This window comes from Myzus persicae, unplaced genomic scaffold (assembly GCF_001856785.1).
Source record: "Myzus persicae strain clone G006 unplaced genomic scaffold, MPER_G0061.0, whole genome shotgun sequence".
Lineage (NCBI taxonomy): Eukaryota > Metazoa > Arthropoda > Insecta > Hemiptera > Aphididae > Myzus > Myzus persicae.
In genome coordinates this window covers 103,894-127,941 of record NW_019100581.1, presented here as the reverse complement: position 1 = coordinate 127,941, position 24,048 = coordinate 103,894, and the positions used below count along the sequence as shown (strand labels likewise).

The window sequence follows — 24,048 nt, the reverse complement described above, 5'->3', positions numbered from 1 at the left end:
GGTAATTTTTGTACAACGGTTATTTACCTACTTGTATATATTGTGAACACAATAATATAACTGCGAAAAAAGAATTTTTCATTCCACTAGCAATTCAAGAATGGGTCTCCCGATGAAAAATATAGTCGTATTATAATAGTATATTGTCGATTTATTACGGTTTATACGGCGCAATTGAGAATATCCATCCCCTTATAATACCTACATATAGACTGTAGTGGCCATAATATTAATGCAAACGTGTTTCGGTTCAATTGAACTTCATTCATATACATTAATGGGTTGTACATGTGTACGGGGTCGGGCCCTAACGGTCCAACTACCTACTCACAAATATGTGTATACTAGATGTGAGTGTGTGCACGTGTGCGGGCTCAAATTCAAATTGCCCCCCATTGTGGGACAATCAAGGATAACCGTGGGCTTTAATCTGCTGGTAACGGGCGCGCTTCTGTATATAGAGGAATACAATATTGAAAACGTACAATTTATACACAACTCCAAAAAGTAGGTAAGTACTATAGCTCCCAAAAGTAGCGTTTCGAATTGATCGCATTGCATAACAATATAATTTCCAATGGCCATTATGACCATTATGGCTGCTTATATATAGTAACTATATGCCTCTATAAGGTAGTATAGTCAGCGATGTGAAGCTAAAGATATAAATCCAGAAAAATCCATAGGTTGAAGATGCACCTAAAAAATAACGTTTACCTAACTAAGTACAATATTATTATACGAGATATTTTACATACCCTATATGTATAGCGTAATGTGTTGATAACTTGACTTACAAGATATAACTTAATATGCGAAATAATTGATAAATTACCAGTGGTGTTTTTGAAGTAATACGGCGTACACCCATTTACCATTTGGTAAATATTAGAGTACGCCCTGTAAAAATTGTACAAATATGCGCGTGTAAACTCGTATAGTCGTATATATTTTTAATTTTTTAATAATCACAAGCAATCCGTATATTGTGAAATATTATTTATTGCCATAAGACATTTACCTATCATCTAAAAGTTAGAACCGTGTAATAAACAATTAAAGATTTGTTATTATCAAGTACATATAAGTGTATAACGTACTGGTATCGTGCGTGACTGTGATTATAGCATTTTTTTTATTAAAAATAAAATGTTCGTGTTGCTGTCATCACAGAGTATATATAATGATTTAATTGCAAATATAATCATCATGTTAAATTTTATAAAATTGTAAATCTGACCTGTGAGTAATAGTGAAATAGTTTTTAATACTTAGGCACATAAATAGAAATGCGGACAAATGGGTAACAAACAAAAATAAGTTTTTGAAAGTATCTATAGTCCGCGAAAAAGCTTTGCAAAATATGTATTCTTGCCTTTTTAAGGGTTGAATCTACTTAGTTTTGGACTTATAAAATCGCAATAGTCATTGCATATTTGCACCATTGCCTAAATAATGAGTGTAATGGTTTTTTACGAAAGCATCACTGTACATTGCAATAATGGAATAATAATAGGGATATCCAAATAAATATTATGCTGACGACCGACTGATAGAAACAAAACAATATGTTTCTGAGGAATGATAGGTTCTAAGAAACTCAACTATGCAAACCCCCGTCAAGTGCAAACAATTTTAAACCAACTGTACGACAGTAGAAAAGTACGAATATTGTTACATAACAGTGATCGGGGACAAAAGAAAGATGTATATTGTCCGCGTATTTACAGTTATCTGAAAGCATTGTCACTTGCGATTCAAGCGAAACTGTATAATATACAATAATTCTCAGCGGTTTCAACAATGTCAGTAAAGTCGAATTGTACTGAGAAAAATAAAATGTTGACCTTTTTGGTTTGATACTCCATCCACACGCTAGTAATCCGACACCTCTTTAAATTAACAGTATACATCGCCTAGATGAGATTTGATTATTTTGACGTATAAGTATTAAGCCGAGGTTTTCAAATTAAAATATTACATTTGTGATGAATTGCATCGCTCGGCAGTCGTCATATTGCGCGGAAGGGGGAAAATAACGTTTGTTGTATTATATTTTGTATATTATTATTATTCCCGCGCAATCCCACGCGTGAGCCCAAATGCACCGAACAAATGATGACAGCGTTGACTAATGGCATACGGACGTATATATTTTATTCTTCAAAACACCAGAAAACTGCCGGTCGAACTTTTATTTCCTCGCTCGCCGTTACGCCTAATAATATCAAACGCGCAATATATAGTGAACCGACCGGTACACGGCAATATGTCATCGGATATCGTCGTCATCGCCTGTTGCAGCAGTTCACGGACATTCCGTCGCAACGTCACTGTCTGTATAATATCGGTGTCTCCGTCTCCATAATAATAATAATAATAATAATAATACCTTTCCTCGTTCCGAGATTTTTTTTTTACTTTTTCCAACGCACGGCCTGTACCGCACAGCCTACTCGCGGTATCCGGTGTCTATATATAATGATTTCAGAAAGAAAGAATAAAACCTCTTCTGTATATCACACACGCGCACACACACACTCTTTTTATTGTTATATATATATATTTATAGTACAAAAACGGGAGAACGCATTCAATATTATATGCCCGAGTCTCCTCATTAGGGCACGCGGTGCACCGTACGTACGACGCATTGCGACACGTGTGCGTAACACGTCGTCTTATCGGTTAACTGGTTTCCATTGTCGGTTGTGAACCGTCGCTGACACTTATATATTTATGTGTGTGTGTGTGTGTGTGTGTGTGTGTGTGTATGAATGCTGCCCAACACACATATTAAACCCTCTCTGGTTGACGAAGCGGACGCGTCGACCGTCGAAATTGCGAGACGGAAAAACGACATAAACCTATTATACCATCGGCAGTGATAAGCACGCGCGCCGAGGTAGGTAAAATGTACATAATATATAATAGTCTAAAGTTTAGTGGATTTCGAGAAGTTGGTCTGCTAAGGTTTCCTCATTGGCTCGAATTATGGCGTGCAAACAATGCCGAGGAAAAAACTTTCATGGTGTCCATAGGTGTGTTAAAAACTAAACATCATATACACGTATACATATATAATATTATTATTATTCAAGCATATACTGTTAACGTAGGATACTTAAATACATCGTATTATAATTGTGGCTTTGGAAATGTATTCTCCCTCCAATCTATAACGTATCTAATCCACCTATCTAAGATTTACAGCTGAAAAGACGTAGTTGAGTTTTTGACTGCAGAGTGCGCTTGATAATAATACGTATGTAAATACAAATTGTTCAATATTATGTATCAGCCGTACGAAAAAAAACTAGTTCCGACGTTGTGATGTTTGGAGAGACAAACAGGTTACCATGGATCTTTCAAGAGACTTCGGTTGAGTAACATATACACGTGTGTACAGATTTAATGTATATTGTATATAGAAATTTATGTATGTATTAAATTTACGGCCTGTGGTTCGAATGAATGTCTGAATGTATGCTGTGGTGATGGTGGTGGTGTTCTGGTTGTTTAGTTTTTTTTATGGATTATTTCCTGTGAAACCATAGTTAACTCCAAAGCCAACTTTTTACGGCCACGGTCACGATAAGACGCTTTTTTTGTTTTTTGTAGAACTGTGGTTGGGTAATATCTGCAGTACACCGTGATTCAAAATATACCTCAAGTATATAATGAGGATATATTGTATATATAATATATTATATTTTAAACTATATATATACTTTACAGTATATACGCACACATACTCATTGAACACACGGTGGCCGCCACACGTGGTATATAATATTATATACGATATGATGTTAACTTCAGGTTTAATACCGAGAATGGCACATTGCTGAATTTGAATGGGTTCCGTCGTAAAAAACATACAGGTCGTTAAACCACTGTCGGTTTTACAAGAAGAAAAAAAAATATTTTACTAAACACACGCTCATGTATATACGACACTCGTGGATCTTGTTTGAGAACATCAAAATATGTAGCATATCAAAGACAGAAATACTAATTTAAAAATGTAATCAAATCATTTCTAAAGAAATAATCCAGTTTTCTAAAAACATAATATTATCCATAAGCACATAATATATATATATATATCATTGCATTGTGGGTTTTCATCTATTTTCAATTCTATATACAAAATCTAGATAATGTAACACAAATTTGTTGAAAAACCTCATCGAAAAACATACGATGCATTAATAAACGACCTCACTGATGTAGTATATAAGTGCAGCTTCTGTGTATTTTCTTTTCTTTCCGATAGCCGTTCCAATTGCATCGTTAGAAATCACACGACTTTATAATGTATCATAATATTACGTAGATTGAGTTTGGTAAAAATGTTGACACTAGAATGTTATGACATTATACCTAGGTCTTGCATTATTTTATTATATTGACTATTAAGATTTATGACAGAATATTATACAAAGGTCAACCGGTCAACGGTATATTGTACTATAATACAATAACATTTCAAAATAAAAAGGCGACTTTAGAATAACGTAGCGAGTCGTATTATTATGATACCGGCTATAACTATAGGCTATAATATAGCCCACGCGTAGAATGATCTCATACATATGGTCAACTGATCCATATTTTTGGCAAAAACAGTATTAATGTAATTACACAACATTTTATATTAGTTACGCGACCGTATTGTATACCGACTGTATAGAGTGAAGTGTTATAATATTATATGTCAATGATCACGCGTAAAATTACATATGTAGGTATAGGTGTGTTAAATACAGGTTCAACAGTGATCGTGGTTTGAGGTCGAAAACCTCTGCACCAGCTGGTGGTTCCGCGAATTGTTTTTTATTTTTTAAAACGTCACAGACGCAAATATATATATATTTAATTTATCATATAATTGAGACATACGATGCGCACGCACATACATTTGTGATACAATTCACGTCAAAATATTATCTACAAGTTGTCAATTTAATGTGGTTTAAACTTAAAAGCATATATATAATATGGTAACCTATATGGGTTAGATAAACGAAAGATTTACACGAAACAATATACTATATTGCTGATGTGTGACTTAAACTATTCTTAGTGACCTAATGTTACCATATACGATAATAGGGTATTCGCGCGTGAGGTACTCAGCTGGTACATTATAAATGCATTAAATAATAATAATAATAAATCAAAAGAAATATTTTATATTAAGAGGTTTTTAAATTTTATACAAAGATTAAAAACTAACCATTCAACGCTTAAAAGAAAATGATGGAAGACTTTTTTGTTAAAACGTGTTTTTAATTTGTTTAATCAGTTAAGTCTACGACGAATAAATAACATGTATTGATGCATAAACTTGCATCAAAAATACAAGACACCAGCTCGGTTACGTGTGGGTGAAAAAAAGCACGATTGATGCGGAAAAAGAAAAGAAAATCGAAAGTACTCGAATAAAACCATACATTATATCGCCGCAACACAAGAGTGGATTGACGGGCAAGTGCAAATTTAGTCGTGAGATTTTCAATTTTTTTTCTCCCAATCGCGGTGTACCAACATGGCAACATAAGTATACGATATTGATAGGGTACACTATACGCGTAGGCATGTTTTTCTTAGCTATGCACGATTTCAACGGTGTCAGCGTTCGTCAGTGGTGGGCGGTCGCCACCGAACGGAAGAGAAAAATCGTCGTACACACCACGCACGTACAAAACACAACAACAACAACAACAATAATAACAATAATAATAATAATAATAATATCATTGTCGCGGTCGTCGGCGTCAACCGCAACAGTCGCGTGGGCACCGGGAAAACAATAGCCCGCCGATCCCCCGCGCGGTACACGAATTACGCGGCCGACGACAAATTGCACCTCTCGCCGCCAGAATATTGCATTATTGTCGCCGTCTCCGGGGTAATGTATTTCAGTATAAAATATATATTTATTATTATTATTATTATTATTATTATTATTATTATTATACTGTTTCGTCGACACTTTTCGGCGGGCGGTCGCCGTGAGGTGTATTGTGTATATATTATATTTTAAATACATCAACAAGTAGCGCGGGAAAACGTTTCGTCTTGGTAAGAGAATAATTGAGCTCCCACTCGATTCCGGCGCGAGCAAAGACAAAATATACAAAAAATGATTACCTCTTTATCATGCGCATCATTGCCTTATTTCGGGAGTTGTTTACCAGGGAGTGCGAGTGCACCTATACGGCTCTACCTATACATTAAATATATTTTATTCGAGTGCTTGCTGACCTGTGTCTCTTAAATGGTTTTCCTCTACTGCCTCAAACTTTTGATTTCGGCACTACCACGGCGGCGGCGAATCTATGTAGTCCACCTATGAGGCGAGGGAGACAAAACGACGAAAATATTATATAATAACGTTGTCATAGCTTACAGGAAAGACGGTTTGAAAAATTATTTGCTTACTTCTTCGTGCAACAGGTATAATAAATGGCCATATGGGAAAATACCGTCGAAAACGAAACGATTTCGGTGCATCGATTATCGTATCAATTTATTAAAAATCTTGTCGTCTGCAGACTATTGCCTGCAGCATAGGTTTTTAGAAGAAAGATTATACAATATAGATCCTATCTATTATGCATACATTATTTTTATTGCCCACGAATTTTACCTCGTTCTACCGGAAATCACACTGAAAAAGTATCGTAATAAATAAAATAATTTAGTTAAAACGTATTAAACGTTTACGCGGGCCGACCGTTAACCATACTCGCGTGGTCGGATCGTTTACATAAATACACGCAATGCCAATGCGTATAACATAATATCATAGTTTAAAAATCTCCGGGATAAAATAATACGAATAAATAATGTATATGTATTCTGTCGTGGAGATGATTTTCTAAAAATATTACGCGAACATAATAATATCGCAGCACATATTATTTATATATATATATTATATATATATATATATATATATAAAAATTATAAAGGAGCAGTTGCTTGCACTTTGCAGTGAGTTTTGGCAGGAAATAAAGTCCGGGCAAATTTTCAAGCTTCTCGTAAATCGCCAAATCGTCATGCGGACGAATAATAAAATATTACATGATAATATTAGCGCCAGTTTTATATGATACATCGCACACATTATATATGATAAATATATATACAAATATACTATTTATATATACGTTTAAAGTGTATGCGTTATATAATCGTCATGTATACACACATACTTACACCATGACCAGTGATGCCGTTGTGTGGTATATATTGTAATATATATATATATATATATACATGATACTCAGAGATGTCCGACTATATGTGCACCTCGTCTCGGTGACGGCGGGAAGAAGAAAATATGTTTAAAAATAACGGACGCTCTCGTTTGACCGCGGCGGCAGGACCACGGTTACACGGCGACGTTTATCCGCGATCCACACTCGTATTATGCCACACGCTCTGCGCTGTACGATGGTAAAAATTGATCGCGAGAGCGTTCGTCAAGTGACATCTTGTTTTTGTCGTGAAAATCGAGATTTTTCTTTCGTAGGTATGTAATGCAAAATATTATTAACGTCATCTGTTAAAAACGACTCGATTTCGGTACGATTTAATCGAAGTATTCTACTCGAAAAATCAACATCGTTCGTATTACTTACGTCACGATGATTGATTAATATTACGCCCGTCGGGGGGCGTCGGCCATATTGCTTGAATTATTTTGTATATTTTGTATAATATAATAATAATATGTGTAAATTACGGGTATACTATGCACGTGGGAACAATTAAATTTTGTTTTTCGCTCGCCCGCAGTGACTAAAAAGTTGTGAAACCGATATCTATCTGAATCGTACAATAATATCATTATCGTTGCGACTAGAAACCCTCGAAAACCTCGTCCCATTTTATGTACTGTATTATGTAGGTATGACGTTTATCTTCGATGCGCGTTGCAGCGATGTTATAAAATAGTATGCAGCGCGCGCGCGGATAATGATCCGTCCAAAACCGCAAATAGAAATTCGGCACGAAACACGGCGGCGGCGGTTTCGTTTGCCGCAGCACAAGCTCACGCGAGCTCTATATAAGCACGGAATCCGTAAATATTTTTTTTATTTATAGGTAACCTACTATAATAATATGCAGCGGATTACACTCCAATCACACCGATTGATGGCAAGGATTATTTAGGTTTATGTTCCGATTATCGAGAATCGATCGCGCGGTCGTGATGATAACATAAGACGTTGCGCTGTCGTCATTAAACCTGGATATATTTTGACACAGAGCATTAACAGCATCGTGACATTTTAATATTATCAACTTCTATCCCGGAGAAAGGAATTTATTTCAGAGCATTAAAATCTATTACTGCTGTGTGTGTGTGTGTGTGTGTGTGTGTGTGTGTGTGACGAATACGAAACTAACGAGTTACCACATATTCAAGCGTGTCTTGATGCATTATTTAATTTATAACATTATATTCATGTTATGTTAATAATTATACTCTGTGTGCGCATATCAGATATAGTTAAATCGATTCAGTTTCATTAAAATATTATTGCTTATCGATGTGCTTAAACAGAATCTGTCACGGATGACAAATTCAGTATAACTATTATTGAAAATATGCCACATTTTAATGTTCTTGGGTTATTGCTTATATTCAACATCTTATCAAACAATGGAGAATGACGTTTATAATTTATCAACAAACTAAATTAAGGTTCAAGAAAGTGAATAGTATATCTATGGATGTCATTGTATATGACTTATAAATTATGTCTAAAACTCTAGACTGGTCAAAGACAATTCATTTCTTGCAAGCGCACTTTTTTTATTATTCAAGAAAGACAAAAAGACGACAAACAAAACAGTTGATAAAAATATATTCATAATCGACATTTTAAAAATGCCAGAAATAACTAAAATGTATATTATTATATATTAGTAAATACTTTTGAGAAATCTGATAAGTTTAATTACATACCTACTTATAATTTATTTAGCATTTGTAACTGTTGTCTAAAATCGTTAGATACTTTAATAGTTCATCGATTTGTTTTTAATAAAAACATTATGTTATCATGGCAAAAAAATACTTAAATACAAATTACGATAAATTCGTCGGGCAATGTAAATGTATTGACCAGCAAAATAGATGTGGATGGATATACTAACTAAATTCTGAACAATTAAGTAAGTTAGTAGTAGCATTACCCATTATGACATTTATTTTGATCTTATGGTTTCTATTACATTTTATTCTGAAGTAGTCGGAGTAGGTACGGTACACACTGACAGTTCTATGATATATAGGTCACAGCTTATATGATTGTATAATTCAATGACTCATTTTATAAAAAAAAACCCCACAGATGAATTCTTATAGTTGTAAATCGTAGTTGATTGATGATTTAAACACTATATTTTATCACATGGATAACGTATTTAGAACTGTTAAATTCTGTGATAAACTGTAAAATAAATATTATTTGATTTATTATCATTTTCCTATTGAATGAGTTTCAATAATGATTATAAGACTCTAAATATATTATACATATAATATAGGCAACCGAGTATATATTGTATAATTCCGTACTTACCTACTTAGTACTTACTAACTATTAACCCACATTAGCTGAACATTAAAATATTGTTTTTATTTATTAAAACTTAAACAAAGATACCGCATGAGAAACTGTGAAAGTGTTTTGGAAATTGTACATCACTTGCTTGCACGATTAAAAAAATGTAGCATAGTTATTATTTTTCTATGGGCAAATAGACAAAATAAGTCCCAATATAGGTATCAAATAAATAATATTGTTATATAACATAATATTATAACTATTTACTATAATATAAATGGCGATGACATAATAATCTTAATGCTATTTTTACACTGGTTTAATAAAGTTAAAATCAATCATATTACAACAAAACGTTTTATAATATTGTTTATAAATTAGGCATAAGTATTCAACAACTAATATTCTACATACCATTGTTCTCACTTATGTCCATGCTTATGAAGTTATAAATAAAAAGTTATTATTATATACCTACTTATAAGACTTGTCGTACGTGAGTATTGAATTAAGATTTTATTAAATAAAAATAATTATTTGTTAGTATAGTTTTTAGTTGGAGCGGCCGTTTGTTCATTGTAGTGTTAAAAACGATTTACCTCGTATAACAAATACGTACCCAAACCTAAGTTTTATCGCAATTTCTAGAAAACGTTATCATTTGCGGAATACATCATCATTGGATGATAACCGCGAAAATCGCATTTTCTCCGTAAAATCATCGCACAGTACATAGAGGTAATCATAACTCTACTGCACTTCCGGAGATAAAACAAATAGGTAAGTACTAGTATACCTATAACGTTTGATTATGTAATTATTTAATAGTACATATTATTATAATAATATTTGTTATCTGAACATGTACTGTATATTATTGTATATTATGTGTAGATTTGATTAGCATAACAAATGGACCTTATATTAACACGATAAGTCAGCACGCCTATAATACGCAGCGTATATTATGCATAATATTATTATGTATTATGACAATTATTTTTTTCATATTAACAGCGACTATAGGTAAGTACGCGTAGTAATAATATTATTATCATATCGACTCTCTCACACACACACACACACACACACACACACACACACACATTACACTGGCATGTATCGTATAATATACATAATATTAAAGGAACCAGACGGTTGGCGGCGGCGGCGGTGGGGCCTCTTGGAACGCAGCGGGTGAAAGTGCGCCTTCGGTCAGATTATTATTTATTAGACGTATATATTGTATGTGCCCGGGAATTATTATACACCTATGTGGCTATGTATAATATGTACCTATTCTTATAACGATACACCTATATTGTATTATTGCGGTGCGACGGTGTGCGGGGAAAAGGGAAGAGACTAAACACTGCTGCAGAGAGAGAGAGAGTCAGCCGTCTCGTCTGGCCGGCGTTCATAATAAAATATATATAATATACATACACGTAGACGAATCGATTATAAAACCCGACGAAAATACGCGACTCATTGATAAAAATGAAGAAAAAAAAACAAACAAGAAAAGAATAATTGTATAAACACGGGTGAAAAAAATCACCGTCTATTGCGTAAGTTATAAGTACCAATGGTTATTTGTGTGTAAAAAAAAAAAAATGGCTTTTAATCGACCAGCGCAGTCCGTTTACGCCGACTAAACCAAACACGCTGCAGACGACTGCAACGTAACGAATAACGTCCTAACACGACGTACCTATATGGCTGTGGTATAATATATGCCTATAACGTGGTATAGGTACTTCGCGGACTTCCGGTTTCTGTTAGTCCGGTATCTGTTTTTTTTCTGCGATGGACGATCGCGCCATCCAACGAAACGAAACATGGACGTATCGGAATGCTGAATGGTGAATAATAATATGACTTATGAGGTCGTACCATATACGCATGCGTCGACGCATAATAATAATAATGATCCGCTAGTCGTTAAGCCCGAAAACTAGACTTTGACGTCACTGCTTACATTTATGTGCAATAATAACAATATAAACGTGACATTTGTCGAATACTTCGTGCGTCGCGCGTCGGGTCATTTTTTATCAAAACAAACATTTTCCAGTTGGATTTCTTCGCCTTGTATAGAGTCTGCAGCAGCGGCTCTGATGAAATACACTATAATATACTATTATATATATATATTATATATATTATCTCGACCAATATTTTGCACTGCTGCAGTAACAAAACCATGAAAAAAAATGTGTGGCAACGATTGAACGGTGGTTATAAATGTACTGTAAAATATTAAATTTTGCGTTGTTTACGACAAAAATTAAACTGCAAGTTTTCAGCATAAACGTATTTGCTATTTGCGTATGCGTATAGGTACATCGATACAAGCGACGAGTGCAGAGTGGTGCGCAATGGAGTTAATTGCGCGTGAGAAATAGCAATAAAGTGAAATTTCTATCTACACTCTGATTGCTGTGCGATCGTTTATCATTGGAGATACGGTGTAAACAAATAGGTGACCAAATTTCTAAATTCCGGATACACGTTTGACGACATGCTATAATAATTTAATGTTATTAGTCACCATAACGGTACAGCGCATGCAGCGACCACAACGATTATGAAAGTACCTATACTCTATGGGTATAGTCTATATTACATATATATTATAACCGAGTCCCAATCATACCTATATAGGTTTAACAAGTATTATACATTATTATGTTACATTGATACGTACAACAGCGATGGATTAAAATATTAATATTGTTCGGAAAAACGTTCGAACCATTGTGATTGACTTGGGAAAGGGTACATTGCAAATGTCTTCGTCTTGCGCGCGTTTATCCTTAATATTCAGTGCCATCCACGCACGACTGCTCTTCTAATTTCCTATTTCTCGTTTCCAACAGTCTCTATAATCGCAAGCAGAAGGCTATATGACACGTATTTCCTTAACAAACTCTCCACGCCGAATAAGTTGATTCTACACAATCACTGCCAATGTCAACTTTAGGGTCGACACCCCACCCGGTCGTCACACCAATTAAAAAATGTCACTCCTTTGTACCAATCAATAATTTTCCTCACCTATTTCACGTCTTATATGCGTATTGTAATTTACCAACGAGGACCTTGCCACCAACCTATACATTTAATGCGAGATAATCTTGTTTACATATTTACTACGGGTATTCTGTTTTAGGCTGTTTTATGACAAATATTATGTAAGTTCTATACTATTATACATACATAAAATAAAAAATATACCATTTACAGCACGATCTGATTGATGTCTAGACCAATGAATGATAAATCGGTGCCGCGGTATATTATTATGCATGTTAATAGGTAACGGGGTGAGGCCACGATAAACGAAAACATCGAGCACACGTCGCCACCTATAAGCTAGGTGTTATTTCGTCGAAGTGCGACGGAAGTCAGTTTTTATTCCGTTTGATCTCGTCATTCTTATATCGCATATAAGGTAGCTATTAGGTAGTCGAGTACTCGAGTACCTACTTGAGTATATATAGTTGTTTTATTTGTTCGTCCTTCATTTACCGTACTGTGTGTAGAAAAATAATGTTATACGCGTATAACCGTAAATATCCGTGTTGTTATAGGAATAAAATGGTAGCCACGGTATGGGTATGATATTATATTACATGGGTAGTTACAGCCGATGGAAAATTAGCGAAACAAATTTGTTGCGTTGAAAGTGGTTGCCGCAGTATTATGCCTAGCTAAACGTTTGAAACGGGTGTACGATAGCGCGATGTAGAAGCAGAAATATGGTATAGAGTAGTAGCCGGCACGAAATATTATTATTTATGGTCGCGGTCGGAGGGGCGATGATCGGAGTGCACGAGGTGTGAGGTGGTGGTGTCCACAATTCTACACCGCATTCTTCGCCCGAGCAATAGGTACACTATTACAAGGCCGCCGCCGCCGCCGCCGCCGCCGTATAATTACCATATCATCGCGACGACCGACGACGTTGCTCGCCGGCAGACAGGTCTTGTTCGGCGAATTTCCTCGTGTGTCCGATTCGCGTTTGATCGATTTTTTATTGTTTCGTCGTTATTGTTTTGTTCTCCGAGCGAATCATAAGCGGAGTAGTGAGACGAGCTTCACCCGTCTATTTAATGCATCTATGTGTACTATATATAATATCCCAATGACTGTATGACAAACAATATAGGCTATTCGTGTGTCAAGATATATCATAATATTATATACTGTACATATTGTATGATATATCTGCGTTTCATGAAAATATTTTTAAAAAATTGTCCAGACGAGCTCGAGCCGCTATACGTCGTCGCATAATAACATAGAGTTCTTTTTCGGGACGCATCGATCATCCCGCCGTTGAATCGTTTATATTTGTGTTTCTTCTCCGAGTCGACCGGAGGAAAGTCACAGAATGAAAAACCGTATCGTTATTGTGGCGGAAGAAAAATCGTAGACTTTGTAGTCGTATATTATTACTATATATATATGTGTACTACAACAACAACAACAACAACAACAACACCGTCTACTTTAACACGACCGCCGCCGTGCAGAACGAATTTCGACTACCGTATCTCCCCTGCGGGCTATAATATATACATAGACGATATAAACAACACCTATATTCTATGAGACTATTCTACGGCCCACAAGTAGGTACGGCGGCACGATAGACCTTGGGAAACGAACGATATAGAAAAGAAATACTTCGGACGCCACTGGGCCGAAGGTTTTTCGGAACGTCGCGGGAAACAGTGGCGTGCGCGCGTGCCGAGTGGCGTACAGTCCATTGTACAATAAACGTATACGTGTGTACAAGGCGACGAGGACAAATCGTGGGGTGCACGCAGCCGTAACGGAATCAGCTACTGAAAAAGTCGTTTCGGATTATAATAATTATTGTTCGAAATCGATTATTATTATTGTGTTTGAAAATCGTATACTCCGTCCAACTCCGGCGTCATGATAATCAGGATCGATCGTTTCTTTTCGCTGCCCGGAGTCTATCTCCGTCGATTCATTTCGATTTTTAACACTATTCATTCACAGTACAAATGCTCTAGGTACAAAACGCCGCCGACGACGAGGTCCAACGCCAGATTTCGGTCGGGGACCCTCTAACACGCGAGTTGTATCGGCTGGACGTATTCAATTTGATTAATTGCGATTTAACTGTGCAATTCTAAAATGTTCCATAGGCACCTTGCAGCTGCAGGATTCGTAGATAATACTATCATACATAGGTAGTGAATTATAACCACGATTCGTTTCGCGCTTAAAATAATTCATGTTGAATATTAGGTATTACGCATCTATAAACTGCATGAGTCGGGCCCACCGTTTTGGGAGTTTGCCGACAACCATCTATCTAACTCTTGTGCAGCCTCTGTGTACAGCCATAAAATGCCTAGGTTTTCCTGGTACGGTAAACGATGTATTCATAAATATATATATATAATGTACAGTACACGGTTTTTTCTAACATTGTTCGCGTTCACTTACACGTAAATACAAATTGAAGTTGTATACTTTTATGCGATAGTCGTCAATATAGAGGTACTCACACATTAATTCGTTGTTATTGTTTTTACATATTTTCATTGCGCCTGTGCGTGGTATGTGATTTAATCCAAGCACAAACGGGTTATCTCGAACAAATTTGTTACTATCAATTATATGATTACAGATACACGACGATCTTGCAATATAATTTAATCTTACACCATAATATAGTATACAAGTTTGATAATAACATAATAATATTATGCACGCATGCACTGCAGCAGCCAGCAAGTTAATGATAGTACAATATATTATACATTTGATATCTTCGTAACAACATTATTACAGGCGTGTCATGATTGTTCTATATATAATATATTATGCACGTATATTATTATTATCTTGTATAGCGTATTAAACGGCATTGAATAAAATGAACGAGAATAATATTACTTTTACTCGGCGGCATGTTTGACCAAAACACATGATAAAAATATTACGATGTATTAATTGGATTTTTCTTTTTCTAAATCGAATTTCTCTGTAACTCAACCAACTGGCAACTCCACTTCTGTTATGTCATCGCATATTACATCCTCTTCCAAGGCACGTAGTGGCGGGGGGAGGGTATTTTTTAGCCAATTCAGGGGCGGTAAATTTATATTGACATATTATTATACCTAACCAACTATTAGGCGTAATTCAAACATATGAGTTGTTTTCTTAACTGAGTTACAAAAACAAAAGTCTGCAAATTATAATAATTTGGTAAAAATGTTTTTCCTTTTTCCATAATACAACACATTATTGAATCAACAAAATTCGGCAATGTGCTAAAGAATTGTGCATAACTTATCCAAATAAGAGAAAAAGAAATAACTAGGTAATAGAGGAAATATTAATATTTATAGGTAATGTTAAAGTGTATCAATATATTTTTGTATAATAATATAATATATATGTATTCACCGATATTATATTAGAGAGAGGAGTATATAGATAGTTGGTTCAATTTCCTGTGGAACAACATTGCACAAAAGAGTAAAACTCTATACTATACATTTTAAGATATAACTTTTTTCGGAGGGGGGAGAAGGGTGGCAAAAATATGTTGCCCCGGGACATAAAATGTCCAAATGCGTCCCCGCCCCTCTTCCATCTACTTTTTCGATTAAGTTTTCAATGAGTTTAAATATCTCCACGGGCACACCTAAACATTTATGCGTAATGCGTATACATAGGTATACACAGCAATATTGCCGCGAGCATTTTACTCTTGAATGAATGGAGTTGTGCATACTGCAGCAGACATATAATAATATAAAAATATTTTATTTATGTCCGTTTAGCATTCTTATTAAGTATTTACGTTCAAAACGATTAAGTTAAATACGCTTAGTTTTCAATACACGAGTTTTATACTTGTATATTATATCAGTTGTACCTGTATATACATGTAGAATATAAATAGTAGTACCAATGCGCGTAATATGTACATCTCTTACATGAAAAAGGTAGACTAATAATAAATTAGTTGTGTAGGTACAATGGTATAAAGGTCAACATTGAAATTGATGGTCATTAAAATGTTCGTTTAAGGTTGCTACTGCGGTGCTACTGTATACAAGACACACAATCGTCCAAGCGCAGCAATTAAAACGATCAATAGGATCAGAGGGCAATTCGATTATTTTTGATTAACGTTATTGATTCTGTGAACTGAGTACTAGTAATTTGCTTATATTCATTTGCAACTTTTAAATTGCCATTGCATTTACTATATAGGTGTATAACGCATTTTAATTGAGTTATGATTTTTAATTTGATGAATAAAAAACAAACCCATTGATCAGTCTTTTAGACGAATACAATTTGTTTCTTAGAAATATTTTCCCCGAAAAACACCTATTGATAATAGTAGCAATGATGTGTAGCCGATAAATACCCTAAGTAAGATAGGAATTGTGTATGTGTACCTATACATCCTTCCTACATATAATACATATTAATATAATATAATATGGTATCTACCCGGGCTTCTAACCATTCGAAATTTGAGTAAATATTTTTTTCAATTTGTTAGGCAATAATAATTAATTATTTGTTGATCAGATTCATAAATCAAACATTACATAATATAATATGTACTTAGTATTTTGTTTTCAAGTGTTTTTAGTGTAATATAAAATAATAGATTCGTGTTTTCATTCATTTGCTTACAAGCTACTTGACTATTAACTTTCATACAGTTCAAAGTACATCGCGCATAAGTAATCATATGATCATAAATTATAATATAATGAAAGCCACATAATCAATGTCACTATACTTTATCATAATTATTATGATTGTAAATGATTAAAATACTAAAAGATTTAAAAACACCTAATATTGTTCAATATGGATATATTTTTATATTAATTTATGACACATATGTCCTTGCAGATATTAGAATTGAAAAATACTAAATTTTTCCAAAATTTTAATTAGCTGGTGCTTACCCATCGATACTTGTAAATAATAGTAGGTTATATATTTTTAATAATTTATTATCGTTTATATACTAGCTCTAAATCGAGCACACAATGTTTCCGAAGTTCAATGTGTACGAAGATCGTACCTTATATTATATAATAACATAATAATATTACTATATTAGATTACGAGCGATATTGTAGTGTGAAACCGTATTTCCTTGTACCTATGATCGGAGATATAAAAACACGAGCACTCTGAATCGCCAAAAAAATTAATTCAACTTAAATTTCGACTTTCATTTTCTAACATTTCGGAAATACAACAACGATTGCAAAGGCGTCGTGCTGGGTCGTTGGTGGACGGATTCTGGCCGTAAGCTAGTAACACCTTCATAATACACATAAGCAAGAGACTATAATATTATTTTATATATCAACACACACACACACACACACACACACACACACACACACACACACACACACACCGCAATACAGATCTCAGGGAGTGTGTGCCGTCAATGGTCTGTATACAAACTGTCGCGTCCGGCAATTAATATATTTATATAATATGTGTGCTGTGTATACATCATACAGGGTGTGCCTCGCCTCGAACTCTCTAGCTATATGTTATATATTGTTATACACTTAACACTCAGGATCAGTTCTTTACGTGCGAATTCTGTCAAAACTTTAAAACTAAGGTTCTCGTAGTCTTGCTGTAGTGTACGAATATTTTTAACGAAGTAAACAGTTTCATTTCCAAGTCATTCACATTAATTATAACAATTAGCTTTGTGTACCTCGTATTTTCGAAGACAATGCCGGAAGTTGTATGAGTTGTATGACAATCGATGGGTAACTGTTATAATCATCCGAAATATAAATATATCCCTGAAAACATCGAACATGATAAAAGTTATAACTTTCGATACGCCGACCTAACTCATCTGAACGCGCAGCGTGCATCCAAAATTGACAAAGGGCTACATAGGTACCCTGTATGTATACAGTAGGTAATATAAATTACGGTATCGTCGGCCACACAACCACGCATTGATACGTATATATATATAGAAGAAACGCATATATATATATATATATACATATATCTGCATATCCTCGTGTCGGACACAAAGCAGAGCCCTTGGATCTTCTCCAATGTGTACCGCGCGTATGTGACTGACCAGACTGAGTGAGCCCAATGAACTGTTCGATACTATACGGGACGGGGGCCGGGGGGCATGATATGCGACGGGTATTTAATGCACCCGGAACAACAGAAAATTCAAAAAAAAATTAATAAATAACCCTTTTGTGCGCGTACGTGAACGTAGCCCACAGTTCGTTTTTTTACGCCGCAGGTCGGTGTACGCCTATATACGTATATAACGCGACTCGTCGCACGGTATTGAATTCATCGCGATTTTCCGTTTCGTCTTCCGCCGTAATCGAATAACTAACGGAGCTCTGAAATTTCATCCTGTGCATTGTATATAATATATATTATCTTTTCTGCTCTGTTTTGCTGTATTTACATAATATTGTTATAATACCGAGTGTCGCGGGGCTTCGCGGCTCGGGCATGTACGAAAATATGTACAGATGATGCACTCGGATTTCGTCAAACTTTGCAGTACAGTTTTACTCAAATAAGTCAAATGAATATATACATACATTTCATTGTCAATGCTCGATTAGGGGGGGGGGGAGTCCCCTTTGTTTTTCCTTTTTTTATTGAGTGTAACCCTTCTATTTGTTTTGAACGGAACGCTGGGAACTCAACATTTACCATAGTGAATTAGAAAATCGGCAGTTTTTCTGATGCATAACATAATAACCATAATGTTTGTACCTTGTTCTCACGAAAAAAAAATTTATTACCATTTAAGGTATTAAAATTCCTGATAACTTAAAATACTGCAGTTAAATACAACAAAATCGTTGGAACAATTCATTGCAGCTGTGGACTGCAGTAGGTACTGCTTCTGACATAGAATGAAGAAACTTACCAGTTATTGGTAATTAATAAATAAGTGTTTTTAAATTTTCTTTTTTATACATAATCGTAGAACAAATTTAATATTGTTTTGATGTGATAGTTACTGGACGGTCTGGACGGGGGTGCGGGTGTTTCGCCATCGCTGTAATGTGACGGTTAATTTTGAGTCGAACACTCTTTCTTCCAACATCCGTCTTATAATTTTTTTCCAAATCAAGCTTAGTCAATTGTGTACAATATGATATTGTGTGCGCGCAAACTGCGAGAAACGACCAATAATATTCCGATCGGAGCACAGAGTTATGAAACTCGAACGCTTCACACGAGCGAAATGAAGGTTATACCGCGGTCAAGACGTCAGCCGAAACATGATGCGAAAATCACACCGAGACACATACTATGTGTAACCTCAGACTGCCTACTACCGAGCGAATCGACGGTCGAGACTAGCAGGTCTCAAGCGAATCTATTGACGCCTCAGTGTAACGTCCCTTTTGGGTAATATTTAGGTTGGGTTGGGGTTACGTGTACGTCGCATGATTTCATAACCTAACCCAACGAGCGACACCGTAGCCAAGTCGCTTCATGTGCGTCATATTCATAACATTACGTAAAAAAAATGTCTAGTAATGGTTTTAGTTTCCCTGGTACACCTATTATACCACTACGACTCGGTACGGGCGTGACGTATCTTTCGAAACCGGAGATTTTTCCGCAAACAATCGTATTCGAAGACGTGTAACGACATCAGCGCATACATATTATGTCATTTTTGTAACGAAACGACGCGGCGACAAATACGACGAGTAGTCGGCGATGCCGCCGGTGTGACTGGACCCGGTGCAAACGGCGACTGTGACGCGACCGCCATACGCGACGGTATGTTCCTACCTGCCCGATCACATAATAATAATAATAATAATAATAATAATAATAATAATATACGAGACGTACACCACACTAGACACACGCACGCACTATCGTCACACGCAAAAAGAGCGGTCTCGCCGTCACACGCGTACGTACTACGTGTACACAATAGCCAACGCGCAACCATCGCACACGGGCACAATAACGGGAAACGATTTTTTTCTCTTCTTTTCGTTATTTTTTTCCCGCGCCACTCGAGGTTCCCCCAATTTCGTCGACTCTGCCTACCCGCGATATATTAATAATAATAATAATAATAATAATAATAATAATGCGAGAGGGTCCCCGCGAAGGCGACGCACAACATCACACTGCGTAATAATATAATATAATATTTTATTAAACGCGTACAATGCAATTATTATATTATTTATCCCAGAGAGTCGTCGTCGTCGTCGTCGTCGTCGTCGCCAGAATCGTCCGCCGTGACCGATCCCGAAAACTTAACGGAAAACGTAATAGGTAGTTGTTTTTTTTTTCTGTAGTAACGACAGTAAAATTATTATAATGTGCAGTAATATAATTTTACATTTCACGAACAGTCGAAACGAAAACGATCGAGCGGACCACAACAGTACGAACGACAGAAATTAATAACAACGATAATATAATATTAATAGTAGTATGCAATTAACGGCCGCAGCTGATAACGCGATGAGCGGCACTTCGCGTTACATTAATTTATTTATTATGTGTGCTGCGGCGGCGGCGGCGGCGGCGGATATTAAAGACAAAAGAGCCGAGAAAAATCGCCGACACGACGCCGCCAATAAATAATGCGGCCAAGTATTGCGGCGGTGGGTCTTTTTTTCGAGTCCTGGGTCATTGTTATCCGCGGCGGTTTGGACACTTACCGGACGGGTAATAAGTAATAAACTAATAACGCAGAATAAATAATACTCAATAGATGTTGCGGGTATCGTGTGCATATTTTATGAGTATTAATTATTGACTATGCCATTATACAGATTGTGCCGCCGAGTTAAGAGATATCAACGGACTTGTACCGTTAATCGCTCGGTTAATCGTCATTGTATGGTTTTTTTTATTTAAAGTGAGCCACTCACAACTATCCTAGGTAACCTGCAAGCAGTGACGAACACGACGCTTTCGGTTTAAATAATAGGTGTACTGCAGTTAAGTGTAAAATACTTAGTAGCAATAATACGATCGGTCGACAAAGCCCCGTTGAATAGTAATTATATTATGTAGAAACTGTCGTCGCGCGAACGTGTGCGAAATTACAAAGGAAAAAACTAAAATTTCGTTCCGGCCTTCCGGGAGAAAGTATTTTTTTTTTGTGTTATATAAATGACATTATACACGGCGATAATGGATGATAAGCTGAGAAATTGTATTGTTGACCATCGTACCTGTGAAGACGCACAGCGGCCCGCGCAAAGAGTCGCCGGACAGCTGGACGAAGGCCAGGAACAGGTCGCCGACCAGCAGGCAGCCGACGTGGTTGACTTGGCACTTCCAGTGGAGCACGTGGTAAGTGCTGGGCAGCATGCAGCTGGCCACCAGGGTGACGGCCAAGAAGAACACGGACAGCAGCAGTCCGAGCGGGTACAGGGTGAAGCGGATGTCCTCCCGATAGCTCTTGGTCACGTGGTCGACGCCGTGCCGTGGCGCACAAGTGAACACGGTCCACGTGCGCGGCTCCTGCGTCTGTTCGAGCACGCGCTCCAGACAGTATTCCCGGGGCTGGAGCGTGGCGCCGTCGGCCGTACGCAGCTGTCCGCCCGCGGGCCACGCGCCGTTGACGGGCCAATGCGACTCGTTGATGCGGCCGGACAAGATGTACACGTCGTCTTCGCACCGCGGGAACCCGGAAGTGATGTCTTCGGGCAGATCGGCCGCGTCGTGCCGGCCCGAGAACTCGCATCCCCCGTTGGTTTCGCTGTACTCCGCCGACGGGCCGCAGCACTTTTTCGTCTTGTTCGGCTCGTCGGGCAAGCACAACAGCGCGCCGGCTCGGTCCAGGCAGTACAGACCCGGATCCACCATCAGGTTCTTGGGCCAGTGTTGGGCCAGCAGCGTACCGTTGAGGAACGACACGAACCGGGGTGGGTCTTGGGGCGTCGAGGCGGGCAGGAACGCGGCGGGCCGGCACGGCGGCCGTTCGTGGACCAGGTTCCAGTAAGCCGGCGGCGGCTCGTTGGGATTCAAGAACTGGTTGCTGGTCACGTCGAAGATGACGGGCACGAAGTCTGGCGGCAAGGACGCCGGCAACAGGGCGCACGGCCCGTGCACGTCGGTCGGGTCGAGCATTTCGCCGCGACCGCAACACCGGAACACGGTCACGTTGTCGGAGGACAACACTGCGGCCGCGGACAGTAGTAACAGCAACGGCACCGTTGCGGAGACGTCTCGCGGACGTCCGCGTGTCATTTTCGTGCGGGCGACAACGACGTTGAAAGGCTGTGTAAGTAAGGCGCGCGCGGCGAATGTTCCGTCAGACGACGACGACGACCGACGATGACAAAACGTTCATAATATTACTAGGCAACGACGGCGGATGCAATGGCGTGTTGCAGTTCGTTTGCAATAATTAACAGATAAATTTCGCGGACAACGCACGCCGGCTGTGTGTGTGTAATTATTTACGCGGGTGTCGCGAACTGAACGGCGGGACGGCACAAACGAACGCGGACGACGACGAAACGACACTGGCCGCGTACCACCGGTGCTTTCCATCCGACGGCGACGCTCTCACCTCCCCACCAACAAACAACGAGAACCCGTATCGTGGTCGGCGCGCGCGAGTCTCTGATGCCGCCGCGGGTTCCTCGTTCCGTCTCGTCGTGTCGCTGCGACGCGAAATGTCATCGCCGCCGGACCCCGCTGTATTGTTCGTGCCGCTATTGCAGTCGGTCGCGAGTATTGGTGATTAATATTTACGTGTTTACCTGTTGCATCGCTCCGTGTGTGATAAGAATAGCGCAATAATATCAAACGATAGTAATAGTATGCTATTAGATATTACGCGACTGCTGTACAGTGTACGCCGAAATTGTATATTATATTCTTGTTTACGAAAGATAAAATAATACCATCATCTTATCTACATATTGTTGTTATAAACGCAGATAGGTAGTAGGTACCAGCTGCTTCGTTTTCCCTCTGTGACGAGTTACAGACAGTTGTAGAAGATGTTGGTACTTACTGTTTGTTGTTAATATACTTATACAAATAAAAGACATTTATCGAATTTTTAGAAGGAATGTGTGCGTGTGATAACTGATAAATAATAACAGCTGCAGCCTACTGCCTACACTGCTTATATATTTTATTATTATTATTATTATTATACACTAAAGACAATACTCATAAGCGTGTATATTTTCCATTACTTTTACACAGAAAATTGGTCGATTGAATGAGCGCTCTCGATATTGACAAAAATACATTGTAAATGCACTAGATACGGATTTTTTTTCAATTAATCACTCAAAACGTTGAAACATTGATTTCACATAAGTATGCGCTGCCAGAGGTTCGCAAATAACACGACGCAATTATGATGCTTTTATTAAACTTTATGTTTTATATT

The 24,048-nt window shown here is 37.3% G+C and overlaps 1 protein-coding gene across 1 annotated transcript in view; it reads right to left on the bottom strand.

The window, feature by feature from the left end:
* The window catches only part of LOC111034339 (probable G-protein coupled receptor Mth-like 1), a 36,191-nt gene extending 13,305 nt beyond the window's left edge, over positions 1-22,886 (bottom strand). The window contains exon 1 of the mRNA XM_022315506.1: positions 21,866-22,886. Within this exon, the coding sequence (XP_022171198.1) occupies positions 21,866-22,886 (1,021 nt within the window). The remainder of the gene's footprint in view (positions 1-21,865) is intronic.
* Positions 22,887-24,048: the final 1,162 nt, after the last annotated feature.